The 25,422-nt window shown below is 45.1% G+C and overlaps 1 protein-coding gene across 1 annotated transcript; it reads right to left on the bottom strand.

Moving 5' to 3' along the window:
* Window positions 1–3,618: 3,618 nt before the first annotated feature.
* LOC103644495 (uncharacterized) lies at window positions 3,619–25,227 on the bottom strand. Its single transcript, XM_020541103.1, has 7 exons — window positions 25,108–25,227; window positions 24,701–24,925; window positions 24,154–24,242; window positions 5,200–5,448; window positions 4,668–4,779; window positions 3,755–3,871; window positions 3,619–3,690 (listed from the first exon to the last, which is right to left on the bottom strand). The coding sequence occupies exons 1-7, from the start codon at window positions 25,225–25,227 to the stop codon at window positions 3,619–3,621; spliced, it is 984 nt and encodes a 327-aa protein (XP_020396692.1).
* Between the last annotated feature and the right edge of the window lie 195 nt (window positions 25,228–25,422).

Raw genomic sequence — 25,422 nt, 5'->3', positions numbered from 1 at the left:
CGGACCGCAACATCTTCCAGGAGATTCTTGAGCTCTCCCTAGATACGCCGCCCCTCGGTGGTGGATGGTTCCGGCATCGCTCGGAGTAGTATTGCTGCTGCAGCCAGGTTCTGGCCGACCCCACTGGAAGCTGGGGGCAGCCTTGCCCTAGCGTCGTCGGCGATGCGGTGCTGGACGTCCTGGGCCAGATAACGCGCTTCTCCGGTCGGTGCTCGGCCTGCCCACTCCTGCCCGATATTTTCCCAGAGCCGCACAAGTTGTCCTGCTTCCTGACCCCCCGTAGGGACTGAGACCACAACTAGCTCCTGAAGGATGTCAACGCGAGGCGTAGGCCTAGGGGGATCGCCGTCCTCCGGCATACCAAGGTGGTTGCCTTCGTCGAGACCCCCTAGATCGACGTGGAAATATTCGCGACTTGGGCCACAGTCCTCGTCGCCGAGGCTGTGGCTACCATTGGAGCAATCGGAGAGGCAGTAGTCACATGCGGTCATGAAGTCCCGCATGGCACTGGGGTTACCAAGCCCGGAGAAATCCCAACCATAGTCGGGCTCGTCATCTTCCTCGGAACCTGGGGGCCCGTAGGTCGAGACGGCCGTCAGTTGGTCCCAGGTTGACCGCATATGATACCCCGGAAGGTTCGGATATGCCTTTATGAAAGCATCCACCGAAGCAGGGTCGTTTGGTGGGTCGAAACTGAATCTAAAAGGCATAGGATGAAAAACGGACGGTACCTCTTGATCGACGAATGGTGACGAAGTCGCGTCGGGGACGGACTGCACCGTTGTCTCAGGTACGAGGCTAACGCCCAGCAAGTCCTTTGCGAGCGTGCTGACATCGTCCGTCTGCTTGGGGTGGCGTGTTGCGGGGAAACGACGCTCGTCTTCGTCTCAGACGCGAGGTCAATGCCCGACATGTCCCCCGCTGGGCGCCGGCGTCGTCGACTCGCTCGACAGCCGACGAGGTGTCGCCTCCTGCTTGGCCATGGTTGCCCCGCCTCGTCCTCCGTCGACGGGGAGGGTGACGGGACAGACCCGGATGTTGCTCTTCCGCCACGTGGGGAAGACGTCGTCGATTCCACCGCCGGAGAGCAGGCTGACGGCCACCATTGTCGTTGTCGCGCGGCGGAGGAAGGAGTATCATGTCGTAGCTGCCATCGAGGGACATGAACTCAAGACTCCCGAAACGGAGCATCGTCCCGGGTTGGAGAGGTTGCTGGAGACTACCCATCTGGAGTTTGACGGGAAGCTGTTCGTCAACACGCAGCAGGCCCCTACCTGGCGCGCCAACTGTCGGTGTTTCGACCCCGGGGGGTCCCTGGACCGACGAGTAAATTGTCGCTGCGTGTCCTAGCCCAGATGGGTCGGCGCGAGACGGAACACAAGGGGGAAACAATAAGGGGAATCACGACCTCGTGTTGTCCTGCGCCCAGGGCGGATGCGCTTGCAGTAGGGGGTAACAAGCGTTCGCGAGGGAGAGAGAGAGAGCCTGTGTGTCAGCCCGTCCTCCCACGCGGCCACCTTCTCGTGCGAGGGCCCTGGACCTTCCTTTTATAGATGTAAGGAGAAGGCCCAGGTGTACAATGGGGGGTGTAGCAATGTGCTAACGTGTCTAGCAGAGGGAAGCCAGAGTCCTATGTACATGCCGACGTGGCTGTCGGAGAGGTTTTGGCGCCCTTTTCATGTGATGTCGTGGTCGTCAGAGGAGCGCTTGAGCCCTGTAGGAGCACAGCTGTCGGAGCTATCGGGTCCTTGCTGACGTCTCCTTGCTTTCGTAGGGGGCTGAGAACCGCCGTCGTCATGGAGCACGTGGGGTGCCATCATTACTTGTTTACCGGGGCGAGCCAGATGGGACATCGGTCTTGTTCCCCGTAGCCTGAGCTAGCTAGGGGTAGGGTAATGATGTGCCCCCTGCGACGTGGTCAGTCCGAGCCCAAGGTCGGGCGAGGCGGAGGCTCCTCCGAGGTCGAGGCTGAGTCCAAGCCCTGGGGTCGGGCGAGGCGGAGACCATTGTCCGAGGTCGAGGCTGAGTCCGAGCCCTGGGGTCGGGCGAGGCGGAGTCCGTCTTCCGAGGTCGAGGTTGAGTCCGAGCCTTGGGGTCGGGCGAGGCGGAGACCGTTGTCCGAGGTCGAGGTTGAGTCCGAGCCCTGGGGTCGGGCGAGGCGGAGTCCGTCTTCCGAGGTCGAGGTTGAGTCCGAGCCTTGGGGTCGGGCGAGGCGGAGCTTCCTATGGCGCCTGAGGCCGGACTTGGCGGCTGTCAGCCTCACCCTGACGGGTGGCACAACAGTCGGAGCAGCGCAGGCGGCGCTGTTTTCCTATCAGGTCAGCCAGTGGAGGGGCGAAGTGACTGCGGTCACTTCGGCCTTGTCGACTGAGGAGCGCACGTCAGCATAAGGTGTCAGGCGATCCTTGCATTGGATGCTCCTGCGATCTGGTCGGCTGGCGAGGCGATCTGGCCAAGGTTGCTTCTCCGCGAAGCCTGCCCGAGCTGGGCCTCGGGCGAGTCGAAGGTGTGCCTGTTGCTTGAGGGGACCCTCGGGCAAGACGTGAATTCTCCTGGGTCGGCTGTCTTTGCCCGAGGCTAGGCTCGGGTGAGGCGAGATCGTGTCCCTTGAGTGGACGGAGCCTTGACCTGAATTGCGCCCATCAGGCCTTTGCAGCTTTGTGCTGATGGGGGTTACCAGCTGAGATTAGGAGTCTTGGGGGTACCCCTAATTATGGTCCCTGACAGAACTTGACATCATAACATCGTGTAAACAGGTTTTGATAGTGCCATATGCAGTCTGAGTCCTGAACCTGCGTTTTTTGAGAGTTTATAGATGAGTTGTATGTTGCAACATATCTAGATACATGCATGTAGCATTAATTGCTTATGTTTGTTTGGCAACAGTCTTCTAGGAATAGAAGGCAAATATGATTTTTGGAAGATCCTTAGAAACTGAACTATTTGGTATCAACTAATGGGACTATAATTACTCATGGTCAGATATAATTTTAAACCTGAATTGTAAATTACAAATGTTCAGTAAATATTTTTCAATGAGGATGCATACCTTCCATTTGCAGTAATCTGAACATGTTTTTTGCACAGTTTACTCAGCGAGCGTGGCGTGCTGGCTGTTAAATGTCAGAAATCTGTATGACACATGTGCACAGAAGAACTATAGGTCACAAATAAATATAAATGAGTATTTGCAAGGTAGAGTACGGAGTACAAGTGCTGTTCATATCAGATAATTATGTAAGTAGATTAAATAAGGTCAAAACACTGCTCGTAAAGGCTACAAAGTGCATGTGGAAAGAAGGCAGATGTGGGAATAAATGGGACTATAATTACTTATGGTCGGATATATTTTTAAATCTGAATTGTAAATTATAAAAGTTCAGTAAATATTTTTTTCCAATGAGGATGCATACCTTCCATTTTGCAGTAATTTGGACCCTTTTTTTGCACAGTTTACTCCGCGAGCATGACACGCTGGCACTCGCCGCGGAGGGTGATTCCTAGGGAATTCTAGAATCCAGATCTCTAGAATCTAGATTTTGGATAATAAAATCTTTGCCTGTATGAGTCACTTCATCTCTACTTTAAAGGCAGAGTATATGAGTCTAATTGTGTTTATCATACAAATTGAATGTTCCTATACATGTAAATGATCCTGTACTGGTCCCGCATTTCATCGCCACCATCCTCCTGATACATAGCATGATTAGCATCACTTACGTATTGACATGACAACAGAATTCCAAGTGTTTACCTGCATGTCAGAAGTCCACAAGGTGAGGTTGTCACGAAGAAGCTGCATGATGAGGGTGCTATCCTTGTACGACTCTTCCCCAAGACTATCCAGCTCTGAAATAGCTTCATCGAATGCCTGGAACCAAAGCCCTAAAATCATGGGTTAATTGGGTATGTGCCATTATAATTTTCTATGTTTTGATATGTGCCACTAAACTTTTTAAGCTTGCAAATATGCCATTAAACTTTTAATCAAATCTAAAATAAACCATTGTCTGCGGTTTAGTTCCAAACAGACCCACCACTATACATGTATTTTTTCGTATTTCCCTTTGTATCATTGCCCGAACACAATTGTTATTTTGCTGTTACGAAGGCATCACTTCTCTTTGGGTCTCACCAGTTACGAACACAATTACTGTTACGAATGCATCACGTCTTCTTCAACATGATTGTTGTTTTGTTGTTACCCAGTCGTCAGAGCCTTGCTGGTGAGCAACGCCTAGTGAAATCTTGTGAAGAAACAGTCCAACAGAGTAACATGCTACCATCTGAGCAGAACTAGGAACCAAAATTGCAACACACATGTACAAATCATGAATTGTCCACAATAGAATAACCAATTGTGACCATAGCAAAAATCTTCTGTTTCTGAATAAAAATAGCAAAATCGGTGTCGTGTTCGTAAAAGCAAGGGCAAGGGTAGAAAGAGAAATATGAAAATATACTGGTGGGTGGGTCTGTTTGAGACTAAATCGTAGACAATGGTCTATTTCAGACTTAATTAAAAGTTTAATGGCACTTTTGCAACCTTAAGAAGTTTAGTGGCATATATCAAAACATAGAAAATTATAATGGCACAGACACAATTAACCTAATCATAAAACAGCATGTCATCCCTCAAATCACCAGGAGAAGGGGAGAAGGGGAACCTGCTTGGCCAGCGAGCAGGCGCGGTCCGGCGAGCTGAGGATCTCGTAGTAGAACACGGAGAAGTTGAGAGCGAGGCCGAGCTTGATGGGATTCTTGGGCGGCAGCTCCTTGACGGAGGCACGGAACCCACGGTACCTAGAAGCAGCTCGCTGGCTTCGCGCTCCCCGGAGCCCTCCGCCGCCGCACGCCAGCTTGCCGCAGTGCTTCCGGTGCGCGCGCCGCTGCTTGGCGCTCGGGTGCCCGTTTGGGTACTGGTACCCGCACGCGTGGCACAGGATGCCCTCCCCTCCGGCTCCCGCTCCTGCGCAAGAAACCCCCGCGCCGTCACATGTCACGTCCACAAGCAGGCACGAGGGGGACGACAGAGAAAAAAAGAAACACATCTTTTCACAGTGCCGGCGGCGGGGGACTTACCGGGCGCGCTCCCGCCTCCGATCTTGTGGGCGCTCTCCATGGCGACGGGGAACCCGCGGCGCGGTGCTCAGCGGCAACGGCGAGGGAGAGGGAGGCGAGTGGGGGTTGGTTGGTTGGTTGCCCGCCCGCCTGCTCGTTTTGCGCAGTGAGAGTGTGTGTGGAGATTGGAGAAGACGAGGCGAGTAGGCGTCCTTGCGCTCGGCGCCAGTCTTGAACTCGGCGAGGTAGCGGTGGTAGTCCTCCTTCATCTTGAGGTAGAAGACCCTGGCGTCCACGGCCGCCGCCGCCGGCACGAGGCGCCCATCGAGGAGGCGCAGGATCCCCGTGCATATCCCGGAGAGCTCGGCCTCGACGCGCGCGCGGTACCTGAAAGGGAAATAGGCTTTAAACCTTTTCCTAAATGATTTTGGTGGTTGAATGCCCAACACAAACAATTGGACTAATTAGTTTGCTCTAGATTACATGTTCTACAGGTGCCAAAGATTCAACTCAAAACCAACAAAAAAAACAAGACAAGGTTCAAAAGAAAGGAGCAAAGAGAAACTGAAGTGCTCCCTGGTATGGCGCACCGGACTGTCCGGTGTGCCACCGGACAGTGTCCGGTTCACCACCGGACCGTGTCCGGTGCACCAGGGAGGATTGCCTTCAAACTCTTCACCTTCGGGTTTCTCAGGCGCAGCCCACTATAATTCACCGGACTGTCCGGTGCACCACCGGACAGTGTCCGGTGCTCCAGAGTGAAGCGGCTCTGAACTGGCCAGCTTCGGGAAAGTGGGAGGTCGCTCCGCTAAAATTCATCGGACGGTCCGGTGTACACCGGACTGTCCGGTGTGCCAGCGGAGCAACGGTCATCTGCGCGCAACGGTCGACTCTGCAAAGTGTACAGTTGAATTCAGAGTGTCAGAGCAGAAGTCAGAGGGGCACCGGACTGTCCGGTGCTGCACCGGACTGTCCGGTGCGCCCATCGCCAGCAGCTTCTCCAACGGCTACAAAATTGGATGGTGGCTATAAATACCACCCCAACCGGCCACTTCAAGAAGTGGGAGTCCAAGCAACATTCCAAGTCATCTAGTTGACATACTCAAGCCCTCCCAACCACCTATATTCATTGATACATCCTATACACAAGATCTAGCCCACTACAACCAACACAAGTGCCACAAAAGAGAGAGCGAGCAATTGAGAGCTACTCAATTGAGTTTAGCCCTAGTGCCTTGTGAGATACATTGAGAGATAGTGTGTGCTTCATCCTTGTGTTCATTTGCGCGTGGAGTATTGACTCCCATCGAACTTCCTCCAAAGTTTTGGAGGCTTGTAAAAGCTAGCAAGAGACACCAAAGAGTGTGGTGGTCCTTGTGGGATCGAGAGTGATCCTTGAGAAGAAGAAGAGCTCGCCGATTCTTGTGTGATCGGTGGAGAGAGGGAAAGGGTTGAAAAAGACCCGTCCTTAAGTGGACTCCTCAACGGGGACTAGGCCTTCGAGGGCCGAACCTCGGTAAAACAAATCACCCGTGTCTTGTGTGCATATTCTTGTGATTTGTTTGTTCTCTCCCTTTCTAAGTTTTTACTTGCACTTGAAAGGGAAATGTGCCCTTGGGCCATTTCTAAGTATTTTGGTGATTGAGTGTCAACACAAGGGCTTAAATGTGAATCAATGCCCATGGATGAACACAGTGCAAATCTTCAACAAAGGTATGTTTCTAAGTCTTAGTACATTGGTGTTGTGTACTAATATATTTATCTAAGTGTAAGAAACAGAAAGAAGAAGAAAAGAAAGGAAGTGGAGAGTGGCTGTGTGCAGCCAAAGGCTGTTTCGGGCTGGGGCACCGGACTGTCCGGTGTGCACCGGACAGTGTCCGGTGCGCCAGACCAGCGTGGAGCAAACCAGCCGCTCTCGGGTTTTTCTCCGGCGACTTCGGCTAAAATTCACCGGACTGTCCGGTGTGCACCGGACTGTCCGGTGTGCACCGGACTGTCCGGTGAGCCAACGGTCGGCCGGGCCAACGGTCGGCCGCGCGATCGGCGCGCGACACGTGGCCGAGCCAACGGTCGGAAAGGTACACCGGACTGTCCGGTGTGCACCGGACATGTCCGGTGCGCCAACTGTGCGCAGATCTGCATCAGAAAGCAACGGTCGGATGAGCTTTTTATGGAAACAAATCGGGCACCGGACAGTGTCCGGTGTGCACCGGACTGTCCGGTGCGCCCGACGACAGAAGGCAAGGATAGCCTTCCAGATGTATTCTCAACGGCTCCTAGCTGCCTTGGGACTATAAAAGGGACCCCTAGGCGCATGGAGGAGAATACCAAGCATTCCTACAACCTTTCTAAGCACCAAGACATTGATCTAGCGCATTCGATTCATTGTGATAGCATATAGAGCTCTTGTGGAGTTGTGTACTTTTTGAGTTGTGTTGCGAGCTCGTATTGCTGCTTGTGTGCGTGTTGCTCTGGTCGTTTGAAATCTTGTGTGCGTTGCTCATTCCCTCCCTTGCTCCGTGATTCTCTGTGAACATCTTTTGTAAGGGCGAGAGGCTCCAAGTTGTGGAGATTCCTCGCAAACGGGATTGAGAAAAGAAAAGCAAGAACACCGTGGTATTCAAGTTGATCATTGGATCACTTGAGAGGAGTTGAGTGCAACTCTCGTCCGTTGGGACGCCACAACGTGGAGTAGGCAAGTTTTGTACTTGGCCGAACCACGGGATAACCACCGTGTCATCTCTGTGATTGATTTCTTGTGGTTATTGTGTTTTGACTCCTCTCTAGCCACTTGGCCATAATTGTGCTAACACTTAACAAGTTTTTGTGGCTTAAGTTTTGAAGTTTTACAGGATCACCTATTCACCCCCCCCTCTAGGTGCTCTCAATTGGTATCAGAGCCGTTCTCTTCAAGAAAGGGACTAACCGCCCGAAGAGATGGATCCTAAGGGGAAGGGAATCGTGATCAACGACAAGGAGAAGGAATCCTTCGTCAACGAGCCCAAAGAAGACAAGCCTACCGACTCCGGCTCGGGCCATAGACGGAGGGAAGGGAAGAAGAAGAAGACAAGGCGCATCAAGGAGATCGTCTACTACGACGACAGCGACGAATCTTCCTCTTCCCAAAAGGACGACGACCACAACGACTACGAGCAAAGGAAACCGGTTAATTCTAACTTTTCCTTTGACTACTCTCGTATTCCGCAAAGTTCAAATTCACATTTGCTTTCCATTCCACTCGGCAAGCCCCCACACTTTGATGGGGAGGACTACGGATTTTGGAGCCACAAAATGCGTAGTCACCTATTTTCTCTCCATCCTAGTATATGGGAGATTGTAGATAGTGGAATGCACTTTAATAGTTCGGATAGTCCTATATTCATTAATGAGCAAATCCATAAGAATGCACAAGCTACTACTGTCCTTCTAGCTTCATTGTGCAGGGATGAATATAACAAAGTGAGTGGCTTGGATAACGCCAAGCAAATCTGGGATACCCTCAAGATCTCTCATGAGGGAAATGACGCTACCTTGCTCACCAAAATGGAGTTGGTGGAAGGCGAGCTTGGACGGTTCGCGATGATAAGGGGCGAGGAGCCAACTCAAACATACAACCGGCTCAAGACCCTTATCAACAAAATAAGGAGCTACGGAAGCACGCGATGGACGGACCACGACGTCGTCCGACTAATGCTAAGGTCCTTTACCGTTCTTGATCCTCATTTGGTGAATAATATTCGTGAGAATCCCAGGTACACCAAAATGTCGCCCGAAGAAGTCTTAGGAAAATTCGTCAGCGGGCGAATGATGATCAAGGAGGCAAGGTACGTGGACGACGCCTTGAATGGACCGATCAACGAACCACAACCTTTTGCTCTCAAAGCAACAAGAAGTAAGGAGGCGCTACCTAGCAAGGTGGCACAAATTGAGGCGGTCGGACTTAATGATGAAGAGATGACTCTCATCATCAAACGCTTCAAGACGGTGCTGAAGGGTCACAAGGGGCAGCCAAGCAAGACCAAGACGAAGGGGAAGCGCTCATGCTTCAAGTGCAGTAAGATTGGTCATTTTATTGCTAACTGCCCCGATAATGACAGTGACCAGGAAAATGGAAACAAGAGGGAAAAGAAGAAGCATTACAAGAAGGCAAAGGGCGAGGCGCATCTAGGCAAGGAGTGGGACTCGGATTGCTCCTCTTCCGACTCCGACAATGAAGGACTCGCCGCCACCGCCTTCAACAAATCAACCCTCTTCCCCAACGAGCGTCACACATGCCTTATGGCAAGGGAGAAGAAGGTATGTACTCGCAACCCTACTTATGCTTCTTCAAGTGAGGACGAATCTAGTAATGAGGATGAAGTAGATTATTCATGTTTGTTCAAGGGCTTAGATAGATCTAAGATAGACAAAATTAATGAATTAATTGATGCCTTGAATGAAAAGAATATACTTTTAGAAAAGCAAGAGGATTTGTTATATGAAGAACATGATAAGTTTGTAGAGGCTCAAAAATCCCTTGCATTAGAAATTAAGAGAAATGAAATGCTTGCTTGTGAAGTGTCAACATGCCATGATTCTATTTCTAACTTAAAGAGCATAAACGATGATTTAAATGCTAAACTAGTAGAAGCAAATAAATCCAACTCTTGTGTTGAATATGTTGAAATTTGCACTAGGTGTAAGGATATTGATATTAATGCTTGTAGCGAACACTTAGTTTCTATTTCAAAATTGAATGATGAATTAGCTAGTCTTAATGCTCAACTTAAGACTAGCAAGAGTAATTTTGATAAACTAAAATTTGCTAGGGATGCCTACACGGTTGGTAGACACCCCTCAATTAAGGATGGGCTTGGCTTCAAGAGAGAAGTCAAGAACTTGACAAGCCATAAGGCTCCTATCTCCGCCAAGGAGAAAGGGAAGGCTCCTATGGCTAGTAGCACTAAAAAGAACCATGCTTTTTTGTATCATGATAGAAGTGCTTATAGGGGTTACAATGCTTATGATGATTTTGATGCTCATAGTTCTTCCTTTATGCATGATAGAAATATGTCTAGGAAAAATGCTATGCCTAGAAAGAATGTTATTCATGCTCCTAGGAAAGTAGTGAATGAACCCTCTACAATTTATTGTGCTTTGAATGCTTCATTTGCAATTTGTAGAAAGGATAGAAAAGTAATTGCTAGGAAGTTAGGGGCAAAATGCAAAGGTGATAAAACTTGCATTTGGGTCCCTAAGGAAATTGTGACTAACCTTGTAGGACCCAACAAGAGTTGGGTACCTAAGTCCCAAGCCTAAATTTGCCTTGCAGGTTTATGCATCCGGGGGTTCAAGCTGGATTATTGATAGCGGATGCACAAACCATATGACGGGGGAGAAGAAGATGTTCACTTCCTACGTCAAGAATAAGGATTCCCAAGATTCAATTATATTCGGTGATGGGAATCAAGGCAAGGTAAAAGGATTAGGTAAAATTGCGATTTCTAATGAGCATTCTATCTCTAATGTATTTTTAGTAGAGAGTCTTGGATATAATTTGCTATCTGTTAGTCAATTATGTCATATGGGGTATAACTGTCTATTTACAAATGTAGATGTGTCTGTCTTTAGAAGAAGTGATGGTTCACTAGCTTTTAAGGGTGTATTAGACGGCAAACTTTATTTAGTTGATTTTGCAAAAGAAGAGGCCGGTCTAGATGCATGCTTAATAGCTAAGACTAGCATGGGCTGGCTGTGGCATCGCCGCTTAGCACATGTGGGGATGAAGAACCTTCACAAGCTTCTAAAGGGAGAACACGTGATAGGTCTAACTAATGTTCAATTCGAAAAAGATAGACCTTGTGCAGCTTGTCAAGCAGGGAAACAGGTGGGAGGCTCTCATCACACCAAAAATGTGATGACGACATCAAGACCCTTGGAGATGCTGCATATGGACCTTTTTGGACCCGTCGCCTATCTGAGCATAGGAGGAAGTAAGTATGGTCTAGTTATTGTTGATGACTTTTCCCGCTTCACTTGGGTGTTCTTTTTGCAGGATAAGTCTGAAACCCAAGGGACCCTCAAGCGCTTCCTCAGGAGAGCTCAAAATGAGTTTGAGCTCAAAGTGAAGAAGATAAGGAGCGACAACGGGTCCGAGTTCAAGAACCTTCAAGTGGAGGAGTTCCTTGAGGAGGAAGGGATCAAGCATGAGTTCTCCGCTCCCTACACACCACAGCAAAATGGTGTGGTAGAGAGGAAGAACAGGACGCTAATCGACATGGCGAGGACTATGCTTGGAGAGTTCAAGACCCCCGAGCGTTTTTGGTCGGAAGCCGTGAACACGGCTTGCCACGCCATCAACAGGGTCTACCTTCACCGCCTCCTCAAGAAGACGTCGTATGAACTTCTAACCGGTAACAAACCCAATGTATCGTACTTTCGTGTATTTGGGAGCAAGTGCTACATTCTAGTGAAGAAGGGTAGAAATTCTAAGTTTGCTCCCAAAGCAGTAGAAGGGTTTTTGTTAGGTTATGACTCAAATACAAAGGCGTATAGAGTCTTCAACAAATCATCAGGTTTGGTTGAAGTCTCTAGCGACGTTGTATTTGATGAGACTAATGGCTCTCCAAGAGAGCAAGTTGTTGATTGTGATGATGTAGATGAAGAAGATGTTCCGACGGCCGCTATACGAACCATGGCGATTGGAGAAGTGCGGCCACAGGAACAAGATGAACGAGATCAACCTTCTTCCTCAACTTTGGTGCATTCCCCAACCGAAGGTGACGTACAGGTACCTCAGGTGGAGGCGATTGATCAAGGGGGAGCACAAGGTGATCAAGTGATGGAGGAAGAAGCGCAACCGGCACCTCCAACCCAAGTTCGAGCGATGATTCAAAGGGATCATCCCATCGACCAAATTCTGGGTGATATTAGCAAGGGAGTAACTACTCGATCTCGATTAGTTAATTTTTGTGAGCATTACTCCTTTGTCTCTTCTATTGAGCCTTTCAGGGTAGAGGAGGCGTTGCTAGATCCGGATTGGGTATTGGCCATGCAGGAGGAGCTCAACAACTTCAAACGCAATGAAGTTTGGACACTGGTGCCTCGTCCGAAGCAAAATGTTGTGGGAACCAAGTGGGTGTTCCGCAACAAACAGGACGAGCACGGGGTGGTGACGAGGAACAAGGCTCGACTTGTGGCAAAAGGTTATGCCCAAGTCGCAGGTTTGGACTTTGAGGAGACTTTCGCTCCTGTGGCTAGGCTAGAGTCCATTCGTATCTTGCTAGCATATGCCGCTCACCATTCTTTCAGGTTGTACCAAATGGATGTGAAGAGCGCTTTCCTCAACGGGCCAATCAAGGAGGAGGTGTACGTGGAGCAACCCCCTGGCTTCGAGGATGAACGGTATCCCGACCACGTGTGTAAGCTCTCTAAGGCGCTCTATGGACTTAAGCAAGCCCCAAGAGCATGGTATGAATGCCTTAGAGACTTTTTAATTGCTAATGCTTTCAAGGTTGGGAAAGCCGATCCAACTCTTTTCACTAAGACATGTGATGGTGATTTGTTTGTGTGCCAAATTTATGTCGATGACATAATATTTGGTTCTACTAACCAAAAGTCTTGTGAAGAGTTTAGCAGGGTGATGACGCAGAAATTCGAGATGTCGATGATGGGCGAGTTGAACTACTTCCTTGGGTTCCAAGTGAAGCAACTCAAGGACGGCACCTTCATCTCCCAAACGAAGTACACGCAAGATCTGCTAAAGCGGTTTGGGATGAAGGACGCCAAGCCCGCAAAGACGCCGATGGGAACCGACGGACACACAGACCTCAACCAAGGAGGTAAGTCCGTTGATCAAAAAGCATACCGGTCAATGATAGGGTCTTTACTTTATTTATGTGCTAGTAGACCGGACATTATGCTTAGCGTATGCATGTGTGCTAGATTTCAATCCGATCCTAAGGAGTGTCACTTAGTGGCGGTGAAGCGAATTCTTAGATATTTGGTTGCTACGCCTTGCTTCGGGCTCTGGTATCCAAAGGGGTCTACCTTTGACTTAGTTGGATACTCAGACTCCGACTATGCCGGATGTAAGGTCGATAGGAAGAGTACATCGGGGACGTGCCAATTCTTAGGAAGGTCCCTGGTGTCATGGAACTCTAAGAAACAAACCTCCGTTGCCCTATCCACCGCTGAGGCCGAGTACGTTGCCGCAGGTCAGTGTTGCGCGCAACTACTTTGGATGAGGCAAACCCTCCGGGACTTTGGCTACAATCTGAGCAAAGTCCCACTCCTATGTGACAATGAGAGTGCTATCCGCATGGCGGAGAATCTTGTTGAGCACAGCCGCACAAAGCACATAGACATCCGGCATCACTTTTTGAGAGACCACCAGCAAAAGGGAGATATCGAAGTGTTTCATGTTAGCACCGAGAACCAGCTAGCCGATATCTTCACTAAGCCTCTAGATGAGAAGACCTTTTGCAGGTTGCGTAGTGAGCTAAATGTCATAGATTCGCGGAACCTGGATTGAATTGTAGCATACATGTACTTATGCTTTTGATCATGTTCCTTTTTGCATTTTGTTGCTTTATTATGGTGCTCAAGTTGTAAAAACACTCCCCTGGACCTCACAAGTCCAGTGCAAAGTGATGCACATGTTTAGGGGGAGATGTGTTACAACTTGACCCTTTGAGACTAACCATGTGCTTGAGTTTGATGATTTAGTCTCGAAGGAAGATTGAAAGGGATAAGGTGGACTTGGACCATGAAAGACTTCCACTGCACTCCGATGAGAGGGTAACTTATTCCAAGTTCATCTTTAGACTCTTATTGCCTTTGTATTCTTACTGAAGATTTTGGTGAGGCAATGGGGTTAAAGGGGCCAAGATTGATCCCGTTTTGGTGCTTGATGCCAAAGGGGGAGAAAATAAAGGCCAAAGCGATAAATGGATCAGCTACCACTTGAGAGATTTTGAAAATAGTAGAATAGAGTTTTTGTTTTGTCAAAAGCTTTTATTGTCTCTTATTGTCTCTATTGTCAAAAGTTGGTTTCTTGTGGGGAGAAGTGTTGATTATGGGAAATAGGGGGAGTTTTTGAAATATTTGATCAATCTCTTTTGGAATGACTCTCTTTATGCTTCAACATGTGTGTTTGACTTAGAGATAGAGATTTGAGTTTAATTTGCAAAAACAAACCAAGTGGTGGCAAAGGATGATCCATATATGCCAAAAATGAATCAAAATAGATTTGAGTTCTATTTGAAGTGATTTTGCACTTGTTCTAGTTGCTTTATGTTGTGTTGGCATAAATCACCAAAAAGGGGGAGATTGAAAGGGAAATGTGCCCTTGGGCCATTTCTAAGTATTTTGGTGATTGAGTGTCAACACAAGGGCTTAAATGTGAATCAATGCCCATGGATGAACACAGTGCAAATCTTCAACAAAGGTATGTTTCTAAGTCTTAGTACATTGGTGTTGTGTACTAATATATTTATCTAAGTGTAAGAAACAGAAAGAAGAAGAAAAGAAAGGAAGTGGAGAGTGGCTGTGTGCAGCCAAAGGCTGTTTCGGGCTGGGGCACCGGACTGTCCGGTGTGCACCGGACAGTGTCCGGTGCGCCAGACCAGCGTGGAGCAAACCAGCCGCTCTCGGGTTTTTCTCCGGCGACTTCGGCTAAAATTCACCGGACTGTCCGGTGTGCACCGGACTGTCCGGTGAGCCAACGGTCGGCCGCGCGATCGGCGCGCGACACGTGGCCGAGCCAACGGTCGGAAAGGTACACCGGACTGTCCGGTGTGCACCGGACATGTCCGGTGCGCCAACTGTGCGCAGATCTGCATCAGAAAGCAACGGTCGGATGAGCTTTTTATGGAAACAAATCGGGCACCGGACAGTGTCCGGTGTGCACCGGACTGTCCGGTGCGCCCGACGACAGAAGGCAAGGATAGCCTTCCAGATGTATTCTCAACGGCTCCTAGCTGCCTTGGGACTATAAAAGGGACCCCTAGGCGCATGGAGGAGAATACCAAGCATTCCTACAACCTTTCTAAGCACCAAGACATTGATCTAGCGCATTCGATTCATTGTGATAGCATATAGAGCTCTTGTGGAGTTGTGTACTTTTTGAGTTGTGTTGCGAGCTCGTATTGCTGCTTGTGTGCGTGTTGCTCTGATCGTTTGAAATCTTGTGTGCGTTGCTCATTCCCTCCCTTGCTCCGTGATTCTCTGTGAACATCTTTTGTAAGGGCGAGAGGCTCCAAGTTGTGGAGATTCCTCGCAAACGGGATTGAGAAAAGAAAAGCAAGAACACCGTGGTATTCAAGTTGATCATTGGATCACTTGAGAGGAGTTGAGTGCAACTCTCGTCCGTTGGGACGCCACAACGTGGAGTAGGCAAGTTTTGTACTTGGCCGAACCACGGGATAACCACCGTGTCATCTCTGTGATTGATTTCTTGTGGTTATTGTGTTTTGACTCCTCTCTAGCCACTTGGCCATAATTGTGCTAACACTTAACAAGTTTTTGTGGCTTAAGTTTTGAAGTTTTACAGGATCACCTATTCACCCCCCCTCTAGGTGCTCTCAGCACTATTCTTTGCTAAACTTATTTGGTGTTGCCTTAAGTTAGATTCTCATTTAGTGAGGCAACACATTGCAAGAAAGAACTCGTAGCATTACTCTTCTTATCTAAGTCCTTGTGATTTATTCTCATAGACTTATTAGTAGTATTGATCTATCAATTCCGCATTATTTGCAATACTCTTTACAAGCAAGGACTTAGTTTTTATGCTCCGATAATTGTATATCTTGTTCTAACCACTAATCAAGGGATCTAGTTGGGGGATAAAGATTTAATTTTCAGGTTTCGCCTATCCACCCCCCCTCTAGGCGACTTTCAATTGGTATCAGAGCCAGGCACTTCATCTTGAGTCTAACAACTCGAAGTGATGGCTCGTAGACGATCCCAAAAGAACAAGAAGACTCAGGAGAACTCAACTCGGAAGGAGGTAACTCTTGAGATTTTATTTGATGATTGTTCTAACTATGATTCATGGTCTACTAGTGTGTTAAATGCTTTTAGAACAGTAGATCCACGATTAGAACAAATTATAGACAAGAGTATCTTCACTTCTAGTTATAATAAAGAAATTATTTCCGAGGAGGATCAAAGATGTTTTCGCTTAAACTATCTAGCATTTGACATCTTAAGCAATTCTCTTAGCAAAGAAGATTATCATGCCTTCATATCAAACTATGACGAATCCATTCATGATGCGCATGATATTTGGACTAGAATTAGAAGCAAATTTGATGAATCCAAACATGATAGTTCATTTGATGCTTCTACTTCCTTTAGTTCTTGTGATACTAACCCTTGCAAGGAAGAAGAAGAAAATGAACGATGGAGACCAAACGATGAATCCTCCTCTCCAAAAGGTTTGTCTTCCCATTTCTATTCCCACATGTGTTGTGTGGCTAATGCAAATGATAGCGGAAGCATAAATGAGGATGAGGAGGAAGAAAGAAGCTTTATGCAACTCTACGCTCGCCTAAGCCAAGAAGATCAGGCGGTCATGCTCAAACTTCTAGAAAGAGCGAGAGAGCAAGGCGAAGCTCGTCAAAGGCTAGAAAGTATTCTCTCCATGAAGATGCAATGCTTTGACGAGTTGACTAAAGAACATGAGGAGTTAAAGTGCTCTCATGTTGATTTGGTCCAAAGGTATGAAACTATTTCAATTGAGCAAGATAACGCTTTACATTGTATCGCTCAATTAGTAAATAGGAATACCTTGCTTAAGGACCAAGTAGAAAAGCTAAAAGTTGAAAATCTAGCTTTTCAAGAAAAATATGATATGCTCCTATGCTCTCATGAAAACCTTATGGATGATCATATCATGTTAAACATTGCTCATGAGGTTGTGATAGAAAACTTAAAACTCCAACAACCTCACTCTTGCACATGTGTTCATATTGATACTATATTACCATGTGCTAATGCTTGTTGTTCGTCGACAAGCAAATCTTCTTTTGAGCTAGAATTTGCAGGAACAAATGATGATACATATCAAAAGCTCAAAGAAGAAAATGAGAGGCTAAAGATGAGCTTGACACAACTTAAAGGAAAATGCATCGCTCAACCTTCTCAAGATAACTGTGATCACATGGTGAAGAAGCTTGAGACGGGAACAACCGTGGCATGCACTACATCCCTTGAAGAAAATGTCAAGGACTTGAGGATTGCCAAGAGGAAGAAACAAAAGGTGAAATTCAACGCCTCTTCCAAAAGCCTCAACCATGCCTCCATACAAAGTAACACCCAAGGTAATAATCAAGCCACACTTCACACTAAGAAAAATAAGAAATGTAGTGAATGCTTTGAAGAGGGACACTTGATTAGGTCATGTCCTTACATTAAAAATGGCTTGATTATTAACAAGGATGATAGACTTTGTTTTAAATGCTCAAAGAAGGGACACTTAATCAAATCTTGTCCCCATTTGAAACAAAGAGGCATAGGGTTAGAAAAGAAAGTTTTTACTAACCATGTAGCAAGCAACAAACAAGGAAAGAAGATATCTTCAAGACTTCAAAAACGCCTATGCTACACATGCCGGAAAAAGGGACATCAATGCAAGGATTGTCCCATTGGTAACAACCCCACCTCTAGCTTGTCAATCATTTCGCATGCAACTAGGCAACCCAAAATTGCAACTTGTGCTAGAAAGGTAACAAGTTTACCAAGCGCTAACACAAAGGACTTTTGGGTTCCTAGATCTTTGTTTACTAACCGTAACGGACCCATCAAGCGATGGGTACCAAAATGTGCTTGACAAGCTTTGTAGGAGGAGGAGATGATATGAAGCTTTGGGGTGCTTGAGGGAGTTAATTCAATTCTTATCAACTCAAGCTATCAATCTTCAAATGATCTATATATTCAAGATTGACCCAAAGTTATTTCAATTTATTATATTCAAAACTCATATCATCTCGGGAAGATATTAATGTTGTAGGAAATAAAGAATCATCATGTGCGGAAAATCAAGGCCTACAACATGAAGGAATGTCAAATGATGGTAACACTTATGCTTTCAAGTACAAGTATCTTAAATTATCATTTCTTATGAATCTTGTGTAGTCACATAGAAAAAGGAAGCACTTAAGATATTTTTTTATGTCACCATTCTTTGAAGAAATTCCTCTCATATGGTAGATTGCATATTCTTCATTCCATTATTATGGCAATCTACATGCTTTAAATTGTTGCAAGTTCCCATGGCATATTTTACACTAATTATTCTATTATTGCCTTGTTCTAGATATAGAGAGATATTTCATATTCTTAAAAGAATAAAGTGTCATGTAAGGAATTCAAATACTTAGGACACTTACAAAAGGAAAATTCTCTCTATAGCTAGAAAAGTGAGACTAATGTTTTTATCTAAGTAATTTAAGTAGCCTCACTTATAGGAATAAATTTCTCTTTGGGGATGCGTAATTTATCATGTCAAGAAAAATCAATCCAATAATTTATGTTGTATGTTTTATTGCTTAAATTGGATATGATTCTTCTTCATTTATCGCTCTCCATGTTATGGATTAGATTTATTCCCATAGTATCAAGAATTTAACCATGCTTGTTTTATGAGTTAAAACTTAGCATACTTATTGAAATAATCTAGTTCATATTATAAAGTTTCCATGCTTTAGTAATCCACTTTTCATTCCTTATCAAAATGATTACAAAAAGGGAAACTAGTGCTTGTGCTGCTTTTAACATTTCTCTTGAGTCTACTTATGAAAATCTACAAGAGAGTAAGTGCAAGGTTAAAGCCACAAGCCTCAAAGGGTACTCTTCACCAAAAAGGAAGAAAGGTAAAAGCAAAGGTATGGGAACTCATCTCTTTAATATAGTTCCCTTCAATGGTTATTCTCTCTAAATTATCATTCTTGAAGAATAGATTCTTTGGAGGACTAAAATTGTCTTGATGTGCATTCAATCACATTCTCATAAATGCACTTATCCATTAGAATCTATTTCATACCTTTGCTATAAATGTTCTCATATTGACTTGCTTTTAAGTAATAATTAATAAAATTCAATATGAAGAAGCAAAATCCTATGTTTGATCAAATAGTTAAATAGTGCATATTCCTTTTTAGTAATAAGCACAAATGTTAAGGATTTTACTTCATGTCTGTGTGACTTGTGGATGATGAATCATGTATGTTAATTATCTAAAGTAATCATCTTTCACCATATACTCCCTTGCGCTATTAACATCTCTCTTGAGTATTTTTCAATGAGCTTGGAAGGAAAAAGAGACAACTACAAAGGGAGGACACTCAAATGAAAAAGGAAGAACATCAAGGACAATAACACTTACTTGGACAATAAGGTCTTCACAACAATCGATGGTGTGGTTGTAAGCATTCCAAATCCTTTTCATTATGGAATTACCAGGCTTAAGTTGATTATTGCAAATTTTTTATAAGCCTCGATCAAGGTGAGTAATGGGTCTCCCTTTGTGTCTTTAAAGGTGAATGCATCAAAATCAATTCTTTCAATTTCTTGATGCATATCTTTAGGGGGAGTTCATTCTTATATTTTGATTATGTTGAGACTATTGCTTTATCTTAGTAATTTCATATAGTCTCTTGCATGAGAATAGTGTTTCTCATGAAGTATGCTACTGCACATCAATCCATCTTGTTAAAATAATGTTGCTTTTATCAAGGATTGTTGCTCTCATTACTAAAGTAGCATGCTTATTGGATTCTCCTATTTTAAGCTTAATTCCTATTCCAATATGTTACTCTCTTGATCGCATCCATTGTTTGTTTGATCATAGAATAACATCAAATGACACTTAGTGCCTCATATTCTTTCCAATCGATACCTCTCTTGATATGCACTAAGTTAAAAGGAGAATTCATGATTCATTTATACAATTTGTGATCCACTTAATATATGTTAACCATGACTTAGAAAAGGATCACTAGTTGTAAGAACTCTCTCTTGTGCAAAATATTTTCACACATTGACATTGAGCATAGGTCTTAAGCAAACAAGACTAAGGACAAAAGCACAATGAAGAGAGCGTCTACAAGTAAAGGTACAAAACGGGTAAAACTTATTCCTATCATTTACATATGTACCTAAAATCTTCCTCTTATATACACTCTTTGCATATCTTGTATAAAAGGAAGAGAAAGCATGTCCTTTGCATTTATCCCTGCTTCATACCTAGTTTAACCTCTTAAAATTTCACTCATGCATTATTGCATCTTTGCTAAAACTAGATGAAGTGGTTCTATTGTCAAAGAGCTTAAAGCTTAACCTTGTAACGAGGATAAGCTACCTTTGTTCCAAAGGTGGATGGTCCTTAAGTCTCTTTGAAATCTTTAAAGGAAAATGCTTAAAATGTTTGCAACATGCTTTCATAAGTGCATAAACTATCTTGAGCATCACACATATACTATGACATAATGCACTTCACTTTCTCTATGATATAGACTTGTTCTCATTAACCTAATTATGTGCACTTGGCATTTAAGGCCAAAATATGTATTCCTCTCAAGGCACATATTTAGGGGGAGAAATCTATATTATATAGAACTATGATCATGCTTAATTGACATATCTCTTGATCATATCTCTTTCATTTTGGTACAAATGCATATATCCTATTATTCTCGTACCATGACTACGACTAATATGTTTCCAAGTATATTACTATGCTAAGTCGTAGATTGAAAGGGAAATGGAGTCTTCGGCGAAGACAAGGCTTCCACTCAACTCTATTGGTATTATCTACCCTTCGCCATCACTCCATACTATCTCTCCATTGGTATAATCTTTCACTCATATATTATTTACCAAAGGGGGAGTCAACTTATAGAATGGGCTCTGATGACTCCGTTTTTGGCGATTCATGCCAAAGGGGGAGAGAGTATTAGCCCAAAGCAAAAGGACCGCACCACCACCCTAATTTTAAAATGAGTTCAATTGAAAATTTCAAATTGGTATCTTATTGTGTTCAAAAGGGGGAGAAAGTAGTATTTCAAAAATCAATATCTTAAAACCCTCTTGAACTCTAAGAGGAGGATTTAATCTAGGGGGAGTTTTGTTTAGTCAAAGGAAAAGCATTTGAAACAGGGGGAGAAATTTCCAAATCTTATGATTCATTTACCTTTGACTATTTACAAAAGACTTTGAAAAAGAATTTCCAAAACATTTGCAAAAAAAAACAAAACTTGAGGTGCAAGCATGGTCCAAAATGTTAAAAACAAAGAAAAGCATCCATACATATTTTATGAAATGAATATTGGTTTAATTCCAAGCAATCTTTGCACCTATCCTATGCAAACTAGTTCAATTATTCTCTTATATATTTGCTTTGGTTTGTGTTGGCATCAATCACCAAAAAGGGGGAGATTGAAAGGGAAATAGGCTTTAAACCTTTTCCTAAATGATTTTGGTGGTTGAATGCCCAACACAAACAATTGGACTAATTAGTTTGCTCTAGATTACATGTTCTACAGGTGCCAAAGATTCAACTCAAAACCAACAAAAAAAACAAGACAAGGTTCAAAAGAAAGGAGCAAAGAGAAACTGAAGTGCTCCCTGGTATGGCGCACCGGACTGTCCGGTGTGCCACCGGACAGTGTCCGGTTCACCACCGGACCGTGTCCGGTGCACCAGGGAGGATTGCCTTCAAACTCTTCACCTTCGGGTTTCTCAGGCGCAGCCCACTATAATTCACCGGACAGTGTCCGGTGCTCCAGAGTGAAGCGGCTCTGAACTGGCCAGCTTCGGGAAAGTGGGAGGTCGCTCCGCTAAAATTCACCGGACAGTCCGGTGTACACCGGACTGTCCGGTGTGCCAGCGGAGCAACGGTCATCTGCGCGCAACGGTCGACTCTGCAAAGTGTACAGTTGAATTCAGAGTGTCAGAGCAGAAGTCAGAGGGGCACCGGACTGTCCGGTGCTGCACCGGACTGTCCGGTGCGCCCATCGCCAGCAGCTTCTCCAACGGCTACAAAATTGGATGGTGGCTATAAATACCACCCCAACCGGCCACTTCAAGAAGTGGGAGTACAAGCAACATTCCAAGTCATCTAGTTGACATACTCAAGCCCTCCCAACCACCTATATTCATTGATACATCCTATACACAAGATCTAGCCCACTACAACCAACACAAGTGCCACAAAAGAGAGAGCGAGCAATTGAGAGCTACTCAATTGAGTTTAGCCCTAGTGCCTTGTGAGATACATTGAGAGATAGTGTGTGCTTCATCCTTGTGTTCATTTGCGCGTGGAGTATTGACTCCCATCGAACTTCCTCCAAAGTTTTGGAGGCTTGTAAAAGCTAGCAAGAGACACCAAAGAGTGTGGTGGTCCTTGTGGGATCGAGAGTGATCCTTGAGAAGAAGAAGAGCTCGCCGATCCTTGTGTGATCGGTGGAGAGAGGGAAAGGGTTGAAAAAGACCCGTCCTTAAGTGGACTCCTCAACGGGGACTAGGCCTTCGAGGGTCGAACCTCGGTAAAACAAATCACCCGTGTCTTGTGTGCATATTCTTGTGATTTGTTTGTTCTCTCCCTTTCTAAGTTTTTACTTGCACTATTCTTTGCTAAACTTATTTGGTGTTGCCTTAAGTTAGATTCTCATTTAGTGAGGCAACACATTGCAAGAAAGAACTCGTAGCATTACTCTTCTTATCTAAGTCCTTGTGATTTATTCTCATAGACTTATTAGTAGTATTGATCTATCAATTCCGCATTATTTGCAATACTCTTTACAAGCAAGGACTTAGTTTTTATGCTCCGATAATTGTATATCTTGTTCTAACCACTAATCAAGGGATCTAGTTGGGGGATAAAGATTTAATTTTCAGGTTTCGCCTATCCACCCCCCCTCTAGGCGACTTTCAGTACCCCCTGGCGGCGGCGGGTAGCGAGGACCAAGATGACCTGCAGCGCTGGGGCGAAAGGAGGCGACGAGATGTAGTACCGACCAGAAGGATCGAGGAGCGTACAGAACAAGGAGGTTCTCGATGCGTCCAAGGCAAGACCGTGTCGTCATGATGTAGCCGTTGATTGGAAATCCGACGTCTAGAAATATTTGAGCCGACGTGGACAACGTTATAGACGCCGTTTCCGTCCGGCTTTAAAGATAAGGAAAATCCTCCACTTCATTTTGAGAACTCCAAAAGATCTCTCGATGACATTTCTAAGTGAAGAGTGGGCATAATTGAAGAGTTCTTTCTTACCTCTCGGCATTGGTCCTTGTCTATACTCTGGAAGATGATATTTTGTTCGTTTATAAGGTGCAAGGTAACCCGATTGGTTTGGATATCCTGAGTCCATAAGATAGAACTTGCCTTCACATTAAAATAAATTTGTCAGTTAACCGAAAACATTTAAAGCTATATGAAATAAGAGAAAATAACATTATGGTACCTTGAGGTGGATGTGGAAACTTGTCGCCATACTTGTCAAGTGCATCCTTAAACACCCTCATATCATGAACTGAGCCAGGCCATCCCGCCACGACAAAAGTAAATCTCATATTAAAGTCACATACGACCAACACATTCTGACTCGTGTATCCATGTCTTCCCGAATGTTGTACTACAACTGTTGTTGGCACTATGACAGGTACATGTGTCCCATCTATTGCTCCAATGCAATTATCGAAATACGGAGAAAACCGAGGAGATTGTAGCCTATGATGCATTGTCCTAAATTGAGGGTCTAGTGGCCTAATAATATCAGCTGCAAGCTTACTAACACTACACAATACTTTACCAAACTTCCTACTACATGTGTTGGTGGACCTAGTAAATCGATTTTCAGCTTGTCTCATGCTTTGAGGAGCACCACAGATCCATAAAAATTGACCTAAAGCCTCTACATATGACATCTTCTTAGTGGACTTCAAGCCATATGACTCTACAAGCACATTATGTAGCTTATAGAACACATCCCTATTCATCCTAAACATGTTGAAGCAAGATGTCCTATTTTCTAGTGTTTTCATTACCCATTCATAACCAGATTCTGTTGGTACTCTATATTCTGATTTGTTCATGTATGTGTCAAAGTGGTACATACCAAGTATGCCACCAACAATAGCGTAGTTGCTATTCATTTGTTGACAGGTCCACAGATAATGCATCTCCTCCTCAGCACCATCTTCCTGTGTACACAGATATGACACACATTAAAATATGACACACAATAAAATATAAGTAGCACAAACTTGTTCTTCTTGCAGCACAAATATAAACACTACAGCACAACCACAAACAGCAAGGTTGACACATAAACGTTGCAGACAAACAGCAAGGTTCACACATAAACGTTGCAGACAAACAACAAGGTTCACACATAAACGCTTGAGTATAACAGCCACAGATAAGAAGGTTCACACAAATCTAAACATATGGTATTGTTTTCGAACATAAAAGAAATCTAAACTGAATTATGAACAATAGCTACATAAACAATCCTAAAAGAACACGAGAGCATGACTGAAACTCCAATTCAAAATCACAATATAATCTCACTGTCAATCACAATATGTTCTCATTGGACAAGAAAAATATTATGAAATAGTTGCAAAATATTGTACTGGATCATGAAATTGGATATTACCAACTGGGAGGCGTTATCATCTTCCTCTGTTCCATCATGGGTGTCGATGTCTTCTGTAGGAAATGAGATGTTCCTCGATCTCCCACGACCTCCTACTTCCATCCTTGGAGCAGGAACCTGGGGACCGGACCTCAGTGAGTGTCGGCTGCCTCCAATTCCTAGAGCAGGAACCTGGGGACCAGATCCTAGTGGTTGTCGGCTACCTCCCATCCCCGGAGCAGGAACCTGGGGACCAGATCCCAGTGAGTGTCGTCTGCCTCCAATCATTGGAGCAGGAACCTGGGGACCGGATTGAAATGACTGTCGGCTGTATCCCGCTCCATTGTTCAATGAGTTAGGACCATGGCTATTTTTGCTTCTACTTTCGTTAGGGCGAGGAGGATGGAATGCGCTGTGGCGAGATGTACCACCAGGGCCACAGGAGGAACCCCTTGCTCGCTGATACCTCCTTCTGGCTGCATGTACCCCGAGTAGGTGTCAAGGAACGAGAAGCTGTCAATATGAGAGTTGAGGTCTAGGTTTTCCATGGTCACCAAAGGAGCCAAGGGTCTGGGGCCCACCACCGACTGGGAAAAGAGGCCTAGCTCATCGGTGTTGGGGGCTGTGGGGGGAGGCGAGAAGGAGCGATCAGCCAAAGAAGATGCAGCTTGAGAGAAATAATCTCGATACCCTTGCCCTTGGTTTGCCATGGTTGTGGTCGCTGAAGAGTAGGAGACTACTAC

This window comes from Zea mays, chromosome 1 (genome assembly GCF_902167145.1).
Source record: "Zea mays cultivar B73 chromosome 1, Zm-B73-REFERENCE-NAM-5.0, whole genome shotgun sequence".
In the NCBI taxonomy this organism is placed as follows: Eukaryota; Viridiplantae; Streptophyta; class Magnoliopsida; order Poales; family Poaceae; genus Zea; species Zea mays.
Note: the sequence above shows the minus strand (reverse complement) of the source record. Positions and strands in the feature narration are given on the sequence as shown.

Bases quoted from the DNA above. Each gene is read 5' to 3' on its own strand.
- LOC103644495 (XM_020541103.1), bottom strand. From the start codon at position 25,227: ATGGAAAACCTAGACCTCAACTCTCATATTGACAGCTTCTCGTTCCTT. The intron at 24,243-24,700 runs GTAATATCCAAT...CTGTGTACACAG, and splicing joins ATGATAACGCCTCCCAGTTG to GAAGATGGTGCTGAGGAGGA. The intron at 3,691-3,754 runs GTAAACACTTGG...GCTATGTATCAG, and splicing joins TGTGGACTTCTGACATGCAG to GAGGATGGTGGCGATGAAAT.